Source organism: Lagopus leucura, unplaced genomic scaffold, assembly GCF_019238085.1.
Source record: "Lagopus leucura isolate 7727_CA_CO unplaced genomic scaffold, USGS_WTPT01 Super-Scaffold_100004, whole genome shotgun sequence".
NCBI classification, from domain to species: domain Eukaryota; kingdom Metazoa; phylum Chordata; class Aves; order Galliformes; family Phasianidae; genus Lagopus; species Lagopus leucura.
Genome location: NW_024962264.1, coordinates 63,155,569 through 63,177,976, shown reverse-complemented (window position 1 = coordinate 63,177,976; position 22,408 = coordinate 63,155,569). Strand labels below are relative to the sequence as shown.

The following is a 22,408-nucleotide window of genomic DNA, read 5'->3' as shown; positions in this document are numbered from 1 at the left end:
GCTTAACGGCTTTGGTGAATGAAATTAATTGGAGTTCTGAGCTTCGAAGAGTTCTGTGTGAAAGTAACATCCTTCTGAAGTAGGTCAGTAGGGTTTTGCTTGAGGCTCTAAAGTAAAAACAACACTTTTCCTTCGGTTTCTTGGTGTATTTTATTATGTAATACTTTCTTTAGAGAATGATCAGAGACTTGAGTCCTTAAAGGGAGAGAAATTTTAAGGTATGTTTCACAAAATCATTTGAGTTGGAAGGGACCCATAAAGGCCACCTAGTCCAACTCCCCTGCAGTGAACAGGGACACCTGCAGCTCCATCAGGCGCTCAGAGCCCTTCCAGCCTGACCTTGAGTGTCTGCAGGGATGGGGCATCCACCACCTCTCTGGGCAACCTGTGCCAGAACCTCATCGCTCTTACTGTAAAGAACTTCTTCCTTATATCTAGTCAAAATCTCCCCTCTTTTTGTGGCCTGAGGGATATTTGACCTATTTTAATTTGTGGAATGAAGATCAATAATAAAAATCAGGTTATGAGGCTGCAAGCCTTCTTTTTGTTTTGTTTTTTATTGTTACTATTATTTATTCAGAAGATGATTGAATCAGAATAGCTGAAATGCCGTGGACGTACATGAGGCTAGAGGGGGCTGAGCATATCCAAAACAAAGGATCTCTGGTTCCTACTGACATAGAAATATCAGAATTGTCATCATAGAATCATATCATAGAATGGCTTGGGCTGGAAAGGCATCTCAAAGATCATCTAGTTTCAAATCCCTGCCATGGGCAGGGTCACCAACCACTAATTTGTCTTATAAAGAAAAGGAAAATTGCATAACAGGAGAAGCACAGCAAAGAAGGACTGGTGCAACTGAGAGGGAACTAAAAAGGAAATGCAGTCTCCACAGTATGAAGTCTTATGCTGGCAGGTTGCAGTGTTACTGAGATGAACAGAGGTCAGGAATTCAGTTATCTGGTGATTTTTGAGTTAAGAGTGTTATATCAATAAAATTACATTTGGGTTGCAGGCATCTTGTTTCATTCTCAAGGATGCTATTGTTACCAAGTTTATTGTTTTATCAGTCATGTTGTTATTGCTAAGAACTTCAAGAACTGTTGTAGTTGGTAGAATGAAGATTAATAAAAAAAATCAGGTTGTGAAGCAGCAAGCTTTCATTCTGTTTTATTCTAAGCAGAATAGCAGAGATCTGTAAAGATACTTGGGGTAGAGGGGACTAAAGGTTTTGTGTTGCAGGAGGGAAAGAGGCAAAATGCTGTCATGTGAAACAGCTGTGCAAAGGGCCTGAAGATGATGGATCACAATCACAAGGATTTCTTAACCAGCATAGATCACTGAACAGATCCCAAGCTTAAAAGTGGATCTAAAGGTTTTCCAACTTCGGAGCTGATCCTGTATTAACTTTTATATTGCCAAGTTTCATTTTTTTCAAAGGGCCCTGATGATAAAAGCCTAATGAAATACCTAATGGTATTTCATGACCTTGATTTGAAGAGGTAGGCCACAATATATTCTATAATGTGTTTTTAGAAATAGCTGATTTCAAAAAGTAGATACACCATATATTTTAGTAGCATATTTTTAGAAATACAGTTGTTGAATTGTTGCATTACGTGATTAGTTCTTGCCTGCAAAACTGCAATGGCTTTTAGATGTTGCAAATAGTTATGGGTTATAGCCTAGAAAGCATGTGATAAGTTTGTTCTGTTTTAACAAAAGACTTTCAGCAAAAGAAATACAATAATGAAACAATATGGGTAGGCTTATCAAACATCAAAAGAAGCCAGGGCCTCCGCACAAAGCTGAATTGTCTCACTCTGGGAGTAGGCTGGGATGCAATAGGCAGATGTCAAGACACTCCCCTCTATCCTCCTATCTTCCAGCGACCCAGTATATTATCATTAAAAGACATGTTCCCAAACTTATCTCTATCCAAGGATGAGCAGATGTCCAGAAATAACGGCCAAGTGCTGAGAGAGCAAATGTTTTGATTTTGGTACCTATAAATTACTTATAATAGGCATTCTCCTGCTGAGCATGTATCAGTGAATAAAATTTACACAGAAGGGTGACAGAGGAAGGACCACTGGACAAAGTAAAAGGCTGTTAACTGGACTGTCACTGTCATGATGCTAGAAGGATCCTGACAGTAGAAGAGACCATGGAACAGCAGACTGTAAATCTCATGAATCGCTACCTGACATAGGCATGTATATGTTAATAAATTATCTCACAGGTGATTGATGAGTATGGATTATCTGTGGAAATAAAACAGACCCTGAATTGTGTCATCTCTGAAGCACTTATGGGGGAAACATCCCCCCTGCTTCCCAGAGCTGCTAATAAGGAATACCCACCTTAACAGTAACAACGCTTTGCTGTGAAATTTCTACACTTGATTTCTTTGATTCAAACACATCATGGGAATGAGGCTGAAGGGACACTGTGTTCACTGACAGCGACATCTCACAAAGCCAGCCCCACTGCAGGCACCCACAAGGAGAACGCTGGGCTGTGCCTCACTTTCTCACTCAGTTCTGCTCTGCGTGGAAAGCGGCGTAGCACTTCTAAAAAACATCCAACATGGAGCCTTTGTTGCTGGTTTTTTTTTTTTTTTTTTCTTTTCTTTTTCTTTTTTCCTCAGAACCATTCGGTGCTTCCCCTAGGGTGGGTCTAAAGACGCAACCACTTGGCCGCCAACCCGCTCCCCCCCTCCCCCTCAGCCCGCCGCCACTGCACAGCTCCGCAGCCAGCGCTTCCCAGCGCGCCTCCCCCGAGGCAGCTCCACTCCGTGAGATCCTATTGGCGGAAGGCCTCGAAAATCCCCGCCCTTCCGCAGGACGCTTTCCGGATTGGAGACCGCCTTCCGAATGCCGCTTTCTCATTGGTCGGCTGAAGGTGCCGTTGAAGTTTGAAATCCTGAGGCGGTTGTCGCGGAGAGCGTTGCTCTGCGGGCTTGCTGCTTGCCGGCAGGTAGGAAGGGAGCCGCTCTAGTGATCATCCTGCTTGATTTGGGTGTACGGAGAGTTGTTGGGGAGGGGTTTCGTGGTCTGGGAGAAGGGTAGGTTGAGGTGGGTGCTCGGGGAGCGCTGTGGGCTTGGAGCTGGGGGGTGTTCATGCTGAAGGGCATTGTGAGCCTGCTTGGGGCTTCGGGCTACAGGACAAAGCTGGAGGGGTGATGTGGGGCTCAGGAGAGCCCTAGGGACGTCTCCGTGTTTTGAGGGCAGTGTCGGGCTCGGGAGGGTTGCCTCAGTATGAGGGTTTTGTGGGGCTGAACCGGGGTAAGAACGGGGTGCAGGAGATGTGGCACTGCGTCCATGTAGGGTCACAGAATTGGAATGACTCAGGTTGAAAGGAACTTCAAGGATCGTTAATCTCCAACACCCCCCCTCCCACCACTGGGCTGCTCAGGGCCCCGTCCAACCCGGCCTTGTACACCTCCAGGGACAGGGCCTGGTGGGCATCTCCATTATTTGAGATGATGAGGGGCAGCAGAGGAAACCCCAGTGAGTTTCATGGTGGGTGATGTCAGGTTGAAGGGTTCCTCATGGTCTAGGATGGATCAAGAGCATTGTGGGGCACCTTGGAGAACTGTGGGGATAGAGGAGTCCCTTTTTGCCTATCCTCCCTCCTTAAAGCCTTCTCAAGGACTGCTGCCTCCAGTTCAAAGCCATCTTTTGTTCCCTACCCCAAACTGCAGACCGGGGACAGCAGAGCCCCCAGGGCTGCAGCTCTGTTTCTGCTTCCACCCTGGCCTGTTTTTGGCTACAGGTGCTGCAACTTTTCCTTCCTGAAATGATTTGAAAGCAAGTTGTTTTCTAGAGTTACTGACTTCCAAGTTGCAATTAACACATGGTATCTAGCTTGACGCACAGAGCATGCTTTTGTTCATACTAAGTTGCTCTGTGTGGAACTGGTGCTCTGTCTCAGATGCTGGAGAACTTAAAAAGGGCAATTCAATAGAGAGGAATGTCTGTTTTTGTCCTACGAATTTGGTGGCTTTCTTAAGTGTCTGAGATCATATTGGTGTTTTGGCTGTTGTGCTCCCCTGACCAATAGACAACAGTAGCTGCCAGGAAGTCCTCAATTTGTCAGTGAAGGTTACCTGTGGTTTACTTGATGTCTCTGAGCTAACGTTCATTCACAAGTCCAGAACAGAAGACTGCCACTTGTACCTATTTAAATAGTCTTCAGAGACATTAAGCAGTTTCATTCTGTGGATGGCAAGCTGGACATGAGACAGCAATGTTCTCTTGCATCCCAGAAAGTCAACTGTATCTGGACTACAACAAAAGAAGCATGGTGAGCAGGGTGAGGGAGGTGATCCTGCTCCTCTACTCTGTGCTGGTGAGATCTCACCTGGAGTATTGTGTCCAGTTTTCCTCAGTGCAGGAGAGACAGAGACCTGTTGGAAGAGGACCACAAAAATAATGCAAGGGATGGTACAGTTTCCCTGGGAGAGCTGGGTTCTGGGGAGACCTGATGGTCACCTTTCAGTATCTGAAGGGGGCTTATAAAAAAGAAGGGGACAGACTGTGTAGTAGGATCTGCTGTGATAGGATGAGGGGAAATGGTTTCAAACTGAAAGAGGGGAGGTTTAGATTGCATGCAAGAATTTATTATTTTTTATGATAAGGGTAGTGAAGCACTGGAACAGATTGCTCAGAGAAGTGGTGGAATCCTCATCTCTGGAGACATTCAAGGTCAGGCTGGATGGGACTCTGAGCGCCTGATTGTGTTGTATATGTCTCTGGTCATTGCAGGGGAGTTGGGCTAGATGGCCTCTAAGGGTCCCTTTCAACTCAAACAGTTCTATGATTCTACGATCTTTGAGTGGCTGAGGGGGAACTCAGTGCCTTTTAAAAACAAAACTAAAACTTGCATGTGTTGGCTTGAGTGCATTGACAAAACTGCTGTCTCTAAATGAATGTTCCCTGCTTATAAAGCTTGTCTTAGATGATGGCTTTATTTTTAAACAAATCGTTTAAACTGAACAATTACAATCTTCAACAATTCAGTTGATCTGTTATCTTAATTATCATTCCTAATGAAGGGATGCAAGGAAGTTCTTTACATTGAGTTCTATGATTTAATGTACATTTATTTTTGTAAAATTACTTGTAAAATCATTTGTGGTGAAAGCTAAAGAAACGAAGAGACAACAAATGGAGGTGTACTTTGCTTGCCATTGCTACTGTATTGTTTGCATTCAATTGCTGATTAAAATTGTCAGTGTTGCAGTCAAAGCAGTAGAGTTCAGTGGAAAGTAGGAAGCAGACTTTCTCATAAGGATTAACGTAAGAGTAGGAAAGAATGCAGAGACTTTGAAATTTGAATAAACGAGGACACTGAGATTGAAAACATGACAAGTTTTTAAGTGGGAGATGCTTCTTAACTCTTTATGATAATGAAAACAATCATTCAGAGTCTAATTTTATTGACTACATGACAGCTAATAATCAGTTGCTTGTTCACATCAACCATTTGAGATCATTTGGAATGGTTGTTCCCATTGCAGAAAGCCAACTTTCTTATCTGAGGATCCTGCTTCCCTTGCCTAGGTCCTGTATGTATCATTTAACACCTCCATTCTCCTGAAAGAAATTGATTTGCTGGTGGCTTGTCAGATAAGTGCTTCTCAGGAGTTGACCATGGTGGGCATTGGTTATGCCCAGATCTTGTTTAAGATGCCTTCTACGTTCTGGTCCTTTTTTGCTTTTAGTTTGTTTATAGCAGTAGCATCATGGACTATTGCTTCTTTGATGCTTTAAAAGAAATGTGATCCTGATGGGAATAAAAAGTAGACAGAGTTCATGTATGTAAAATTTATTAGCTTGCCTGGGCCACTTGTCTATTTCTAACTTATTTTGTAAGCTTTAATTTCAAGTCCTTCGTGTTTAGACTTATCTAATTTTATAGTACTTTGCAGTCTAGTAAAGCTTCTGTGCATGTCTAATGTAAGAGCAGAATTTAAGAATTACCTACTTATATTATTATTTTTTCCCCACCAGGTTTGCATACTAGTAATGTGTGTACAACAAAGGATTCTTAAGTGCCAAGTGCTTCAAAAAAGCAGCATATGTTCAGACAGTGCAAGAAAAAGCTGAATTAATCTTAATTTGGAACCCTGATCCTAAACACATCCTAACTAAACACATTTGTTTTGCTTTTCGTTGATCAACAATGCAGAAATGACAGTCATTTCTCTGATTCATGTGATCTCATCCTATTACATGAGATGTGACTGCCTCTACTGATTTTAAGGGGTTTGGAATGAAGAAATGAGCAAATAATAGAGCTCCCTTTAAAGGATGGACTTAATTAGTAGGGTTGTATGTTAAGTAGAGAGCATAATATCAGCAATTAACTTGCTAGACCTCTAGCAAAAGTGGAGGGGCCGGTCAGGTGCTGTGTTTGGGAGCTTGAAGAGTCTTGAGATACACCTTTTCATGGGAGGATCTTGAATACTTTTAAGATTGCTTTGAAGTGGTGTTGTTTGTGTTTGGTGGGTGGTGGGTTTTTTTTTTTTTTTGTTTTTGTTTTTTGCCATCCAGTGCCAGGCTTCCGACTAAAGCTATCTGAAAGTACATCTGGCTGACCACACCCTCTCATTCTTGCCCTGATGTTGTGTGCTGATACTGTAGAATGAGTCTGCAGATCTTAAATGCAGAAAATGGAGAAAACGTCAGTGATGATCTAACAGCGGAAGACTGTGGCTTTTACTTTGCACTACCGGAACCTACAGGGAGACCTTCTATTCTGCGCCTGTCCCAGAAAGAAAACTTGCCACCAAAAAGTGTGGCAAGAGCTATGAAGGTAAAATTCTGCTTTTATATTTAAGTATATTATTCTATGATCTGCAGTACTCAGTATATACAGTACTGGTATTTGGAGCTTGACAATATTCTGGTATTCATGTCCTTCCTTTTTCCTTCCCTTGCCCTCTTGTCCCTTTCTTAAAGGTAACCTTTCAAACTCCTCTAAGAGATCCTCAGTCTCGAAAAATATTAAGTCCCACTATGACAGACAAACTTGAGTCTACTTTCACGCTTGATGATTGCAGTGAAGCCTTGCAGGATGATCTCTCTGTGCCCATCAGCGCTGTGTAAGTAATGTATTCACTGCTTGTAGCATTAGCAATGTGGGACATAATCAAGTTAATTTTCCCACATTATAAACGTGTGTATTTACATTCTAAGGTTGTATAACAAGATGAAAGCTGCATGAAGGAACCTAAGTCAGTGCTGACTTTGATAAGCAAATTTCTTTCACAGCTAATTAATTACTTTTAAGAAAGCATTGTCTTGGTTGTGATATTGAATACTGAACTGTGTTTCTAAGTGATTTATTAACTGATTTCCTGGAAGTGTGTTAAGTTATGGGTAAATAATTTTGTAGAAAAGAGCCATGCTAGGCATGGAATACAGAACTGCTTCATTCAGTGAGGTTTTCATGGATTAACAGAATCTAGAGTTAATCAAACAAGAGATGAGATGTTGAGGCTTGTATGTGAAGTACTATTTTATCTCTTCAGACTTTCTTCTCAGAAGTGTCATTTGAATGGTTTGCTGGAATTGACACCTTGAGTCAGTAAGTGCTAAAATTGATGTGATATTACAGTGAATATAACATCAATCCCAAGGATAATCTATTAGCCTGGATCTCAGGGAAGCTCCTGGAATCTGTCTGGAGAAGAGCACGAGTTCTGCAGTATTACTCCGTTACAAAAATATTGCTGTAATGGCATAACGATCCTGTAGTATGATTGCTGTTTAAATAGGTGGGCCTCAATGAATGTTTTACTTATGATTTTTTTTTTTCCCCACCCTTCCTTAAACTTATGCAAACATCTGGCATCTGTAGTGCCCAGTGGCAAGAAGGCTTTGACCTTAGTTTTGTTGTCTCCAAGGAAGTATATCCGGTTCTTTCAACTACCCTGTACTCTTTCCCAGTGTCTTGCATTTGGGGCAGGAAGAAGAGAAAAATATTGGAGCACTTACGTGTGCCTTAAATGTTTACATTTGCTTCAGCTATTAATTTGTGTGTATACTCTAGTTCAGAAAAGTATCTCTAAGCCAGCCACCATAATTTTTAAGTAATATTGTGTTTGTTTCAGACATAGTATTTAAATGAATTAATGAAAATCAAGTACACATGGCTCAAGCATGTTAAAAAGGCATCTAATTGGCTTTAGGTGCATAAATGTGTGTCAAGATATTGCATTTACTGCATATCGTTTCTACTTGTAAACTATATGGATTTGCTTGTAACAAGTAAACTGAAGGACTTAGCATTGCTGAAGGATGGCACTTCTAACTAACCAAGTAATTAAAGCTTTTAGCTGATGTCTCGCTCTTGACTGGCATTTATTAGGTTAAGCACTGAGGGAGAATGGGAGGGGCCTTTAGTAGTTGAACAAGTCTGGGGCTGAGCTATTGCAGGGAAGAGGCTCTCAAACCGGGTGAGAAGAGGTTTGTGAATTCTATCTCCTGCTTTTGCTTTCGGGTTTATTGAAGTACTGTTTTTACTGAGTGGCTCTTAATCATGTTTTGCTCTACAGGATATATGAATGGCACATAGAAATATCTATTTTGTCCAGGGACAAAACAATGGGAGGAAATCCTGTTTCAGGAAGTAATGGCTTAACTCTCTGTGGTCTGAGGCATAGCCTCAGAAGTTGAGTTTGGGGAAATAACACGGGCAGCAATAACTTGTAAAATACCCGGTGGTAGTGAATACTCAAACTTGTTCTTTAACCTGTTGAATCTGCCGGTGAATCTTACACTTCCTTTTTTCTTCTCCTTACTGTAGTGATCTCTTGTATGTGTCTCTTCAGCTTTTGCTGTTGCATGCAGTTTAGAGTTCTGAAGTCTGGAATCTGTTTGGGTGTATACATGGCTGATATGATGGTGTATGCTTTAAGTGGGGAAAAACATCTTCTAGAATGACCAAACAAAATAATGACTAGAATGGGAGAATTTGAGTCATGATTCTGGTCCTAGTCTTGTGAGTCTGTCATGACTCATGGATGAATTTACTGAAAAATGTACTACTTGTTGTGCTGGTATTTAAACTGTTTGTTGCTAATAACTCATAAGCAGTGTATATTTCACACTGCTTAGTGAAATGGAAATATCTGTATGTTGTTGTGAGGACTGGCACAAGGTAACATAGCTGTGTTCAGAAATGATAGCTTAAGAATATTGAATGCCTTCAAGGATTGATCTTCCTGTAGTTCAGTCTGTGCTGGTTCATGATTTCAGACTATTATGTAATAACTGATTTTTTTGTTGTTAGGATATTCTTTTGTTGTCAGCTCTCTTATTATATTAAAAAAGAAAATCTTAAAAAAGCTGCTTGAATATGATATGAATGCTATCTTAAAAAACAAAAAACAAAAATGATATAATGTGATTTGACTTTTTTTTTTTTTAAAGCAGCGTAAGTCAACAGAAGGCTGAAGCTGAAGCAAGTGATACGGAGATAAATAAACAAATGCCAGAGAAAGTCAGTGCTGCTCCTTACCCAGACGATGAGATGCCAGTGAAGAGCCGAGGTTCCTACAGTCTTGATTTTGATAACTTAGATGACATCAATCCCTTTCAGAGTTCAGTGCAGCTGCAGAACTCTCCTGGAAACCTGCAAAAGTCTCCTGTAAGGGTATCTAGCAGCCCTGAGAAAACTTCTGAGAAAAGTAGCAATTCTCTTCCACTGGATCATACAGCTTCTCCTTCAACAACTACAAGTACGGAGTATCCCAGTAAACAGGATAATACTACTTCCTTTGGAAAAAAATCTGTTCAGTTAAAGTCCAATAAACCTGATCTGTTCCCAAAGCATGCTATCAGTGGCTCTCTGCAGGATTCCCCTTCCACAGAAGTAAGCCAAATCAGTAAGTCTGGCAATTTGGATCTGATTAATTCTGATGTGACCTGTTCCTCCAAAACTGGGGAACCGAAACCCCAAACTGTTCCAGTACCAGAAAAAGCTTCAACAGAAGAGTTGAAGCCTTTAGAAGAGCCTACCGTTTCCAAAGGGGAACCTGCAGAAAAGCCTGGTGTCACCAAGGCTGGACCAGTAAAACTGGAATTTGACTTTGATAACACCAGTGTTAAAAAACCACCTCCTAAGAAACTAGGTAAAAGACTTGGAATTAAACCACCTTCCAAAAAAACTTTTAGTACCAAACTGAAAACAGAGAATACTGAAGTGGAAAATAAAAGTAATGTGGAAGACGAAGCTCCTGTTCCCAGGGCATCCTATAAGTTTGACTGGGACAAACTTGATGATCCGAACTTTAATCCTTTTGGAGGAGGTTCTAAAGTTTCCACCTCACCCAAGTGTTCTGAGCTCACCTCTCAGAAAGTTCCCCAGCAAGAAGAGCAGGATAGTGCATCACCAACAAGGGAGCATCTTCCAGTGGAGCAGGATAACAGACCAACTAGCTGTGAAAGTCTTGAGAAAAAAGAACCAAGAAGTTCGTAAGTAATTCTGTGTAACCAAATGTAAAGGTACCTTGTGCAAAGGAAGATAGACTGTATCTGTCTTACAACAATTGGGCTTGACTTCCTCCCTCGAAGGATGGCTGGCTTGTATTGCACACTGTAATCTTTAATACGGTGTGTTGCAGCGGAAGGCCTTACTGGAGAAACCATCTCTAGGTGGCTAGCTGTCGGCAAAATGTATTCTTAATCTGGAGGGGTGAGGGAGTCAAGCTTACATGGGAAGACTAAACAACTTGGTCTCTCCGTAAGTGGCTCTATCCATAATCCAGGACTGGAGTAAAATGAAAGTAGTAGTGGTTAACTACTGACAGTAGTGTTGGTTAACTACTGTTACCTCAAAAAACTCAGTAGGCAGTATTGCATATCATGCAGCTTGTGAAGGAAGCGGGCAGTTTTGTTCTGTGCTTTGTGTCCTGGCTGAGCTCTGAGATGCTGTTTCTTTGCAGCAGAATTCTATTTGCAAAAAAGTGCTTGTCACAAAAGTTACACTTTGGCAGCAGATGAAACAAGTTTTTATACTTGAGAATGGGAGATGTTGTACTGCCTTTCCTAGGAAGCTTAACTACTAAAATGGCAGCATTACATAAACCAGTTGCTTACCTGAAGTGGACTGACAAGAGATGCTAACTTGACAGAAGTGTTTGCTCTTGTCATAGAATCATAGAATCACCGAGGTTGGAAAAGACCTAAAAGATCATCCACTCCAGCCATTTTGCTTCCAGTGTACCATGATCAGCTACTGTTTGCCAAGTGAAAAGTTATGGTTATGCTATTATCAGTAACTGAAGTATTGGACCTCTCTAGTGAAGTTAGGTGGCTTAAGTCAGTAATCATAGCATTATTTTAGTGGGAAGAGTAGCGGGATGCTTGCAGTTCTATTCTTAATTAAACAAAAGCTTAACTTCAAAAAAAAAAAAAAAAGACAACAAAAAACAACAGCAAATTTCAGGCTTCTCAAATGGAAATGAGAAGAATGTTAAGTGAGTAGGAAGAAGTGATACTGCTGTGATTTTCCTGCTTCCCATGTAAGGCTGCTACTTATGGAAGGAGAGCTTCCTGTCATTTGAGTTGTCATGAGGCAAGACAGAACTTCATCTTTACCTTTCTGGATGCTTCCTGTACCTGGCAATAGAAACTCTCAAATAAGCTTATTTTGTTCAACATCTGATTTAAAAATAAGTAAAAATTCAAACCAATCTGTGACTGGGACTTTGATTTTTATTTTTTAATTTTTTTTTCTCTTCACCTTTCAAGAGAAATCCACAAACAAAATGTGGTAGAAGATGAGCCACGAAAGCAAGAAGACAAGCCAGAAGTTCAAGGACAGGCTGATCTTCCAAAAGAGCTATCCATGGTAAGGCATAGAAAAGATTCTCTCCAAGCTGTCCGTGAAACAAAGTTCTTTGCCACTTAACCTTGTCAAACCCATATTTGGTGTTTTATTCAATTTTTTTTCCATGAGTTTTGCGCAGTTCTTGAGTGAGTGTAAACTGTGCAGGCTTCTCTTTTGAAGGTAACATCAGAAGACAGACAATTGGTACCTTGGTATGTGGTATCTTTTTTCATCAGTAGTTGCATACAAGGACAAATGCAAGGGTGTGGATTCTTAGAATGTGATTCCTGTAGTTTAGTGTTGGTACTGTTTATTTTCTGTCTGTGAATTACTGAGGCTTATTATGCTGGCTGCTGAGATAATTTGTGGTAAACCAATCTGATCATTATTGTGATTTCCATGTTGCATTTAAATCATTTAAATTATTATTTTAACAGTAAAGAGGATTGTTCTTTTCTCTCCAGGAGAAACAAATAAGCCCATCTAAAGTGTCTCCAACAATTGTCCCCTCTAAAGATAATTTAGTTTCTGCTGACACTGGAAAAAAGTCAATGTCTGCAGAAGAAATTAAACCTACTTCTCACAGAAATGAAGTAACAGCAGACCAGCAGACAGCTGGCGCTGAACCTGAAGAGCTCTTCAGACCATCATCAGAAGGTAAGGGCAGTCCTCCAGTGTAAACTGGGAAAACATTTGTAGAATCATAAAATGGCCTGGGTTGAAACGAACCATAATGACCATACAGTTTCAACCCCCCTGCGATGTGCAGGGTCCCCAGCCACCAGACCAGGCTGCCCAGAGCCACATCCAGCCTGGCCTCGAATGCCTCCAGGGATGGGGCATCCAAAACCTTTCTGGGCAATGTGTTACAGTGTATCACTATGCTCTGAGTGGCCATTGTCACGATAACTTCTGTGTATGTATTTCTTTTTGGTTTTGACATTGATTCTAGCTTTTATTGTATTCCATTTTACTCTTTCGGAAGGAGTAAATGCAGCAACTATCAGGATAGGAAACTGAAGTATACTCATAAATTTCTCTGGATTAAGCTAAATTCAGATGGCTAGTAGTGGTCAGCTGTCAGCAAAAATGAGTTTTTGTCTGGTATCGAAACGACCTTCTGGAGCTTCAGTGGCAGTTCTCTGTTTTTAAGGACAAAGCCTTCTTTCTTAAAAACAAAACAACAAAAAACCAACTGTCTGTCCTTAAAAATACATTGTGGTATTTCTGGTATTAAGGGCTTTTCAGATTGAGAGCACTAGAGCTATGCAACCTGTCACTGAGTTGTGTAGGTTATTCAAAGGGCTCGCAGTACTGATTAATCATTGCAATGTGAATGGTCTTCCTGAATTTACATGTGTGTCTTGAATGGTTACCATATAGCTGTTAAACACCTGGAAATAGTATTCCTTGTAGGACTTTTGTGTGGAAGGATGAGCAAATGACTGAAGTACAGTCTGGCACTTATATTAATACTTCAGTGAGATTAGTACATTGAGAAATAGCTTCATTGTCCAGCTTAACCTTTTTACTAATTTTAATGATGTGATTAAGAGTCTTACTGTTTTATGGGGCGTTGTATAAAAGAGTAAAATGTCTGCGTATGCTCGAGGCTTCAACTGTGGAACAGCAAAAGTCCTTGCAGGTATCTGGGGACTAATAGTGGCTATAAATTTAGTTTAGAAAACTGTCAAATATTTTATTTTCCAGCTTGAGTTAGTTTTCCATCTGTTAAAATAAAAACACCTCGTGAGTCTGGAGTTGTATTTACTGTATGCATAAGATATCTGCTTCAGTCTGTGGATGTTTCTGTGAAATACAGTGAAGATGCAGTCATGTAATTTATTTTCCAGTTCTCGGGATGGGCATAGACTATCTGGAGCAATTTGGAACTTCATCTGTAAGTATGGTATTGAAATGCTTTGTTTACCTCCCTGTCTGAGGAAGAAGGAAATTGTCAGGCCTTAAATGTTCTCATGAAGTAGCTTGACTTTGAACTTGTTCACAGAAATACAGGTTCTATTTCACAGGAATGTGTCTATAAGGCATGGAGTGGTGGTGAGGAAATGTGGTTATAAGTAATTTTGCCTAAGGATGGGAGGTGCTGTGTTTCCTATTTGCAGAGGTGCTTTTTTTTTTTTTTTTTCTTACAGTGGTGAAGGTCAAATGGATGGTATTCCCATTGCTGGTTGCTAAAACAAGAAGAGAATGAAAGAGCATTGTTTTGAAAAGTTTTAAGCTCCTCTGTTTTATGGGCATTTTCAAGAAGTCTGTCTCTAAATTGGGCATGTCATATTTCCATCAGTTCAGCTCTGTGGTTTTTCCCCTGCTTTGAGCCAGAGTAGGTGTGGCTTTGAGTATAGATTGAATACACTGAGCTGAAAGTGTTTTTTACTTCTGTGTTTGTCCTGAGACTGCTTGTTCAGCTTACAGTGCCACCTTTATCTTTCGCATCTTCTGTTAATTTTGAATAGTTAATATAAGCTTGTCCTTTTGGTTTTATCTATGAACAGAGGACTGAGGTCACTTGATGTTATGTAAGGTCTTAAGAACTCAGTGCCCACAAGCTTAAGTATTTTTCTCCAGCAAACAATGCTCTGGCCACACAGGAATAGACTCACCCTCCCTCTGGAGGGCTATTTATGTGTGGGGAGGGTGGGACAGGGTGGGACGGGGGTGGGACGGGGGGCTTATCTACAAAGCAGCAAATCTGCCACTTTATGCCTTTTCTTCTCAGTTCAAAGAGTCTGCTTTGAGGAAGCAATCACTGTATTTGAAGTTTGATCCTCTGTTGAGAGACAGTCCCAGAAAGCAACCAATTTTTGGTGCTACTGAAGCAAACACGAATATCATGACTGCTCCACTTCAGTGTGGGTAGGTATTGATTTAATCTAGCCTGTAGTGCATCGCTTTGCAAGGAAAGGCAGCGCTTGAATATAGTTGTGTATGTTTGTTCATTTTTAGCCCTGCTTCTGATTTAAACAAACTGCTTGAAGAAACTGAGAATCCTGCATCAAGTCTTCAAAATGAGGAAAAACCGAAAGGACTAGATCTTCTAGGAACATTTACAACTTCTGTAAGGATGTCTGCAGTTGATGTGAAGTTTCACATTGATAATTTGGGGCAGGGATCAGCCAGAATATGGAGTTAAGACTTATGCAAAACTTCTAAGGATTGCAGAGTACTTAATGCTTATTTAAACTGTCATCTTAAAAAAGGTTGGATACCCACTATATAAGGTTGAACTTTTGATGTACTTAATATTCTTGTATAATTTTTTGTTTGTTTGTTTGAAGCTGGTGGTATTGCACATGGTCTAGGAGAATTTGAGCTGTTCTTAAGAATGCTTTAATCAAGCAAACCTTTGTATGTAGCTGAAGCCACAAAAATAAGACAAGCTTCTGTTTTAATAGCACTGCTGAGATGAAAAGCACTTCTTTGATTAAATTTGATGCCATACAGTGTAAAAGTTACAGCAATGAAACCCCTTTATATGAAGTGATCTGTGCAGTTTCTAATCCTGAAAGGCTGTTTACTGGTGGGGAATAGCATGCTGTCTGTCCTGTTTCTGGTTGTTAGAACTGGTGGATAGCACTTAATTACACCTTTATTATGTAGTTCTACAAAATACCAGCAAGGTAGGAAAGCTATGGTAACTAAGTTTATAGAAGTATTTTGGGACAAGGATTCTTAATAAAAATGTATGGATTTAGTATTGAGTAATCTACAAGCAGCTAATGACTGCATGAAAATTAGAATCACTGAACTCAATTTTTGTCACCTTACAGGACGCTGGTCTCATAATTCCAGACTCCCTGGCACGTGATGTTTCTCCACTCCCTTTTACTGCTTCCACAAACGCTGCAGTGGATGCTATTATAGATGTGCTGAAATACAGCCAAAAAGATATGGATGCAGCGGTTGAACTAGTTAAAAAAGAGGTAAGCTGACCCCTGACCCTGTGTTGCCCTGAAAAATCCCAAAAGTTTACAAAAGTTTAGATTACCTTTTGTAGATTTCTACACTTGGCAATTCTATCCATCATACTTGACATCAACATCTCATCCAAAAAAGCTTGCTAATGCTTAGCAATAGGTATAGAACTCCTCAGAGCCAGCATCTAAGGACACGTGGCAGATTTAATTTTCCATGCTGTTCTGCTTTAGGGCTCGTCAGTATTAAAAAGCACCCGTTATCAAATTGATATTAAGTCCCAAATCATTCTGTTATCAAAACACTTTTTATTACATTACCTAGGAGAAATCTATTCTTGCCAGTGGGAAGGAGGGGCTTATTTTCTTACCATTATTTCTGTAAAACAAGAAAAATCTTTAATAGTAATTCAGTTGTGGTGATTGGTTGGTTTTGTCTGTGTAATGGGGAAGCATGTCAATATGTGCAGCTAATAAGTGAAAACATCTAACTTACTCTACACTGTTATTAGTAGAAGGTGAAGGGGAGGAATAGGTGGGATTTTTAACTTAAAGTCACAGAATAGCTGGGGTTGGCAAGGATCTCTGAAAGCCATGTTGTCCAACTTCGTTACTGAAATAGAATCTCATATAGAGCAGGTTGCCTTTGAATATATTCAGATGGCTTATGAAGGTTTCCAAAGAGACGCTTCACAGCTTTTCACAGCACTGGAGTGGGTTGCCCAGCCATTTACCTGGTACAGAACTCCTCACTGATGTGTGGAGGTGCTTCCTGTGCTCCGGTTTGCGTCCAGTGTCCCTGGTCTTGGCACTGGGCACCACTGACCAGAGCCTGCCTCTGTCTTGTTTGAGCCCTCCCTTCACGTATTTATGGATATTGGTGAGATGCCCCCAAGCCTGCTCTTAAATTGCTGAATAATGTAAGACCAATACTTAAGCATAAATTTCATTAAAGCTAGTTATCACTTCAAAATTACCTTAGGAAAACAGCGTTCTGAATTCCTGGCCAACTTAGTGTGGCAGCTAGTCATACTAAGAACACGAAATACCCTTAATGATGGTAATGATGATGACCTGTGGCCCTTTGCTGCTTTACAGTTTTCATTTTACCTTTAGAGTAAACAAAGCAAAATAAATTAACAAAAACCTAACTTCTCTGTGGGTAACTTTAAATTGCTTTCTGTTTCTTACTTAAGAGGATGCTTTAACCAGCATGTTGTCCAGTACATGAAATGGTAAATTTCTGGCTCTGATAAGGATCAGATCTAAAACAGAGTTTAGATAAGAACGGAGAGTAAAGCTTGTAGTATTTTAAACTTGGTAGTTTCATCTCTCACTTCACAAAACTATTCTAAGCATGTAAACTTAGTTGCAGCAAGAGAGGTGTGACTGTTAATCCAACTGTTGTGGCACTTCAGAATGGATAGAATTATCTGGCACTGATGAGGCCACACCTTGAGTAATGTGTTCAGTTTTGGGACCCTCAGTACTAGGAAGACATTGAGGCCCTGGAGCATGTCTGGAGATGGGCAATGAAACTGTGAGGGGTCTGGAGCACAAAAGAGCAGCTGAGGGAGCTGGGATTGTTTAGTGTGGAGAAGAGGAGGCTCAGGAGAGACCTTATTGCTCTCTGTAACTATATGAAGGGAGGTTGTAGTGAGGTGGGGATCAACCTCTTCTCTCATGTAGCTGGTGACAGTACCAGAGGGAATGGCCTCAAAGTGTACCAGGGAGTTTCAGGCTGAACTTTAGGAAATGCTGCTTTTCTGAAAGAGTGATGTCACACTATCAACACAGTTATTAATAAAAAGCTGGAGTTTGCGCAAAATTGTGAGCTCTGCTTTAATTCAATCTGATGTGAAATAAGTGTGGTTATTTTTAAGATTAACTGAATTATCTTAAATTTGAGAACGTGTTAAGGGGAGGATTGAATATATTCCAAACATCAAGTTGATTTTGACCAACGCTGCATTTCAGTATTTGCTTTTTTCCTGTGTTTGTGATTTATTCTATCTGCCTTGTAGATAAAAGGGAATATTTGTTACTTGAGAAGATATTACTAGGCAGGCTATTACTTACTTGCCAGGGAACAGTGACCTTCATGTAGCATGAGTAAGAGTAGCCAAGTAAAATAAACTGAGCTGACTCTCATCTTGACTTTTGTGAGATTGATAACAATGAGTGGCAAACAAGAATTTTGATATCTACTTTTGAGTACTTCATCACTGTATTTGACACATTTGTAATAAGACATTTCATTTTGAATCTGTTAGTTGGAACTTGGAATTTGACATGGGAAGTTTAGGTATCACAGAATGGCCAGGGTTGGAAGGGACCTCAAGGATGATAAATCTCCAACCCCTTGCCACAGGCAGGGCCACCAACCTCCCCATTTAATGCTGGACCAGGCTGCCCAGGGCCCCATCCAATCTGGCCTGGAAAACCTCCAGGGACGGGGCATCCACAGCCTCTCTAGGCAGCTGTTCCAGCACCTCACCACACTCTCTGTAAAGAACTTCCCACGACATCCAACCTAAATCTTCCCTCCCTCAACTTCAAACCATTTCCCCTTGTCCTGCAGTTATCTACCCTTTACCCCTCCTGTTTGTAGGCTCCCTTTAGGTATCGAAAGGCTGCAGTGAGGTCACCCCGCAGCCTTCTTCAGGCAAAAAGAAAAAGGTATAACTAGGCTATACTTTAGGCTCTACTGAGTAACAACCCTTGTATCACTTCTTGTTCAAGAAATAAATGTTTATTACTTTTCACTTTAAAGGTTCAAGAGAAAGAATTGGAGACTCTTGAATGGAAAAAGAAGTACAACAAGCTCCATGTGGAATACAAGGAAATGGGGTGAGCATTTGACTTGGCCTGCTTATTCATTCCAGCTGCTTTTTCTACCTTATGGTCTAACTGTTTTCTTTTTCTTTCTTTTTTAGAAAAGTAGTTGCAGAGTTTGAAGGTACAATAACCCAAATGATGGGTAAGTTCAATATCTACACTTTAAAACCTTTTGGGGCCTGTGCTTAGCCTGAAGTTAGTGCTCTTTCACTTCTGATGTAATTAACTTTTCAAGTGCTTTCAGGGTGAGTGTAAGGCTTCAAACAAGGTACTTATATGCATAAAACTGTAATCATCCAGGCATTGCTATATACTGATATTATTTGGTAGCTAATGCTGATGTTGTCAAGTCAGGCATGAGCATATCTGACCTTTTCTGCCTCTCCAGTGAACTGTGAACTACTAGTTTATTAAAACTGGCTGATCCAGTTGTCTTTAGCTTGGTTGGTGGTTCGTTATCTGACCTTAAATACGTGATGGGTTGTCAGTGGGAGTTCTTGCTGGACAGATCTGGCCTTCGCTTCAGTCAAGTTTGTGGTTTCAAAGTTTAAAAAGATATTAAATGGAACATGTATAGGTACGTTGTTCTATCTGGAAGCTGAATTATCCAAATCTGGTCCATAATTTTTTTTAATGAGGTGACTAGCATATTAGGTTATATTAGCCTATAGAATACATGGTTTGGGTGTGCTAGCAAAAGCATGTTTTAGAAGGGTTTGCCATATCAAGTAGGCTTGTTATCTCAGTCTTTTCCAGGTCTTGCAGCTATTGTGCATATTTAATGAAAACAAATGCTTTTAGATTTTTTGCTACCATGAGGTTTGAGGCTCCTGTTATGATGGGCTCATGTACAGGGTTTGGACTGTGCTGGAGGAAAATCCCCATTTGGTTAAGCAATTTATGATCACAACTTTCAGTGTTGTAAAGTTGCAAATTAAGAGAGTATTATCACTTTCTTAAAAGCAAGGATACAACTTTTTTTTTTTTTTTTTTTTTTTTTTGAGGGGTTACATTATGAAACTCTTTGCCTAAAAGGACAAGTTGAAGGTGTGAGGGTCATGTCCGTACTACTAGCTTTATACTAATTTAGTAACTGTTTTAAACCTGTTACCTCTGCTTTCTTTAGAGGATTCTCAGAAACAGAAGGAGCTTTCGAAGAAAGAAATACAGAGGATGGTAGAAGAAAAGCAGCAAGTTATTTCAGATCTGAACTCTATGGAGACATCTTTCTCTGAACTCTTCAAGCGTTTTGAAAAACAGAAAGAAGTGCTGGAGGGTTATCGCAAAGTAAGATGCTGTAGAGCAAATGATATTCTTTTAAGATAAATAAGCCTTATGATCTTCTGCAAGTGGAAATAAAATTACTAATTTCTACTGCAGCCACTAATTAAATAGCTGTGGCGCTACCAGTAAAACAAGTTGTCTGCTTTAAAGATTAAAAAATGATCTGTTATATTTAGTGGCTGGCTTAAAGTATGATGATGATCGTTCTGTTAGATGCCAAAATTTCTTCAAACAAGATGAGCCTTTTCTTTTTGTATGCATATCATTTTTCTGTTAATCGTGGAGAATAAATCCAGTGTAACTACTTGTTGCATAATGGCAGCTTGTTTTCCCATCGATAGCATTGAATAGATGCTGCAGAAGGCTTTCTATAAGTCAAACTCATACACTTTACTGGATTGTTTAGCCTGAACTAGTAGACATATCCATGGACTGGAATAATGGAGCAACAAGGATCACAAGCTATGGTTCCTTGTATGAAATGCATAAGCTTATTCAACATAAAACTATGCATCACTTCCTTTATCTTGCATCCCTTCTATTGCTATATTTGGAATTCGGAAGCCACTTCCTTATCACAGAACTAAAGCATCTCTTGGAGACGGTGAATTGCTAAGTTCAAGAGCTGGAATTAGTAGGGAGACTTGCACTTGTTTCTGTGCTTTTATGGAACTTGATAATTGTACTTTGAGCAAATGCTGTTATTTTGGTATAGTTAAATAGCTGATTTGTGAAATGGAGGCAGACTTTTCCACCTACTAGTACATAAAAGCTAACTAAACTTGTTTCTGGGTCAGAATGAAGAGGCTTTGAAAAAATGTGCTGAAGAGTATCTGGCTAGAATTAAGAAAGAGGAGCAGAGATACCAGGCACTAAAGGCACATGCTGAAGAAAAGCTGCATCAGTAAGTACTATGTCAAAAAGCTAATTGCTGCAAAGTGTGGCTCATTAATGCCAAATCATGGCTTAAAATATTTTTTTATTAATGTTCAAGCACAATAAACTAGTGAGATTCTATGAACAGTTCTGCTGTGCTGTCTGAAAGGAATGTAAACACCTGTATTTCTTTAATTCTAGAGCAAATGAGGAAATCGCCCAGGTACGAAACAAAGCTAAATCAGAAATTGCAGCCCTACAAGCCAGTCTCCGCAAAGAACAAATGAGAATCCAGTCTCTAGAGAGGAGCCTTGAACAAAAGGTTTGTCAAAGTGCTGTGAGTCTCTTTAGTCTATTGCCTTGGACTACCTCAGGAGATCTTGTACCAGTACTAGAAGTAGTCCCACTAAGTGTGCTGGTTTTGGTGACTGCTCTCTAGGTAGGCTTTGGGAAATAAGCATTGAAGCTTAAGGCAGAAATCAATTATGTCAAGACTCTCCTTATATATACAGATCTTTTTTTGGAACTGTAGATCTTTTTTTATTCCTGTAGATGAGTCACTGAATTGATTAGTCTAGGTCGCTGCATCAGGAGGTTATCTGAACTACTGATGGAGATGGTGTTCTAAAACTTAGACGTCTCCAAGAGCAGAAGCTGTGAATGATCTTGAGTAACTGTCTAATTAGCACATCTGTAAGCATTTAATTTATAAGCCATTAGTACTAGTACAAACTCTCTCATATTGTATTGTCTGGACTTTTCAATATTGTTTGGCCCTAAATCCTTGTATTGGATTGCAGTCTTCATACAGCATAGATGAAGTCTTAAAATGCTTTGTAAAGGCATTTTGCTTTCATTTGCTGGAATAAATAAATGGGAACATTCTACAGAGATGTCTTTGTTGTGAGGATTGAAATCTAAATTGTTGCTGTCATCTCAAATATCAGTATACCTAACAAAAGGAATGTCTGAAAAATCTCATGTACCTATAATCTTTATAGACAACTTATTCTAAGGAAATCTAGAAGCAGAGACAGTACAGGAATTTAGCTCACTTCTTGAGAATTTTTACAAAGTAGACTCTCCTTTAGGTTAAGCCTGTATTGATTGCTAGCATGTAAGTGAACTTTCTGTTGGGAAAGATCACTGCTTGCCTGTAAAATAGCTTACATGTACCTGCAACTCTTCTTTTTCTGTCTTTAACAGACAAAAGAAAATGATGAACTAACGAAGATCTGTGATGACTTGATTTTGAAGATGGGAAAAAATGGATAGCTCAGTTATCTCTGTAAATATGTCTAGTTTCTGTGATTTCCTGTCCTGTGTTCACTCATGATTTTAATAATGTGGAGAAAAAAATAAAATGCTTGATTTACACTCCTCTTGTCTATCTCTTGCAGGAAATGTCAACTTACTGACAAGTTCACTTGCTGCTTTTGGTATCAATATCTTGTGTAGCAGTATCAATATCTTGTGTAGCATTTTGACATTGTCACTCAAAAGAAAAACTTTTAATCATATCCTGTCTCTTCTCTGAGTTAGAGCACACCATTTCTGTATTATGACCAGGCTCTGCTGATAAAGGTCAGCAAAGGCTGTGTCTGTATCTTGCACTTTGTTCTAATTTCAGT

At 40.0% G+C, this 22,408-nt stretch overlaps 1 protein-coding gene across 5 annotated transcripts; it reads left to right on the top strand.

The window, feature by feature from the left end:
• Positions 1-61: 61 nt before the first annotated feature.
• TACC3 (transforming acidic coiled-coil containing protein 3) lies at positions 62-22,154 on the top strand. Of its 5 annotated transcripts, none has more exons than XM_042871186.1 (16): positions 62-83; positions 6,654-6,825; positions 6,972-7,114; positions 9,447-10,490; positions 11,769-11,868; positions 12,312-12,504; positions 13,701-13,747; positions 14,585-14,721; positions 14,812-14,923; positions 15,636-15,788; positions 18,553-18,629; positions 18,716-18,759; positions 19,744-19,904; positions 20,699-20,805; positions 20,979-21,099; positions 21,984-22,154. In XM_042871186.1, exons 2-16 carry the CDS (start codon positions 6,655-6,657, stop codon positions 22,050-22,052), a joined length of 2,679 nt encoding a protein of 892 aa, XP_042727120.1. In that variant the 5' UTR covers positions 62-83; position 6,654; the 3' UTR covers positions 22,053-22,154. The 5 variants fall into 5 exon arrangements, with proteins under 5 accessions (XP_042727120.1, XP_042727121.1, XP_042727119.1 ...); XM_042871187.1 differs by lacking the exon at positions 62-83 and adding an exon at positions 2,902-2,982 and having other exon boundaries at positions 9,450-10,490; XM_042871185.1 differs by lacking the exon at positions 62-83 and adding an exon at positions 2,902-2,982.
• Positions 22,155-22,408: the final 254 nt, after the last annotated feature.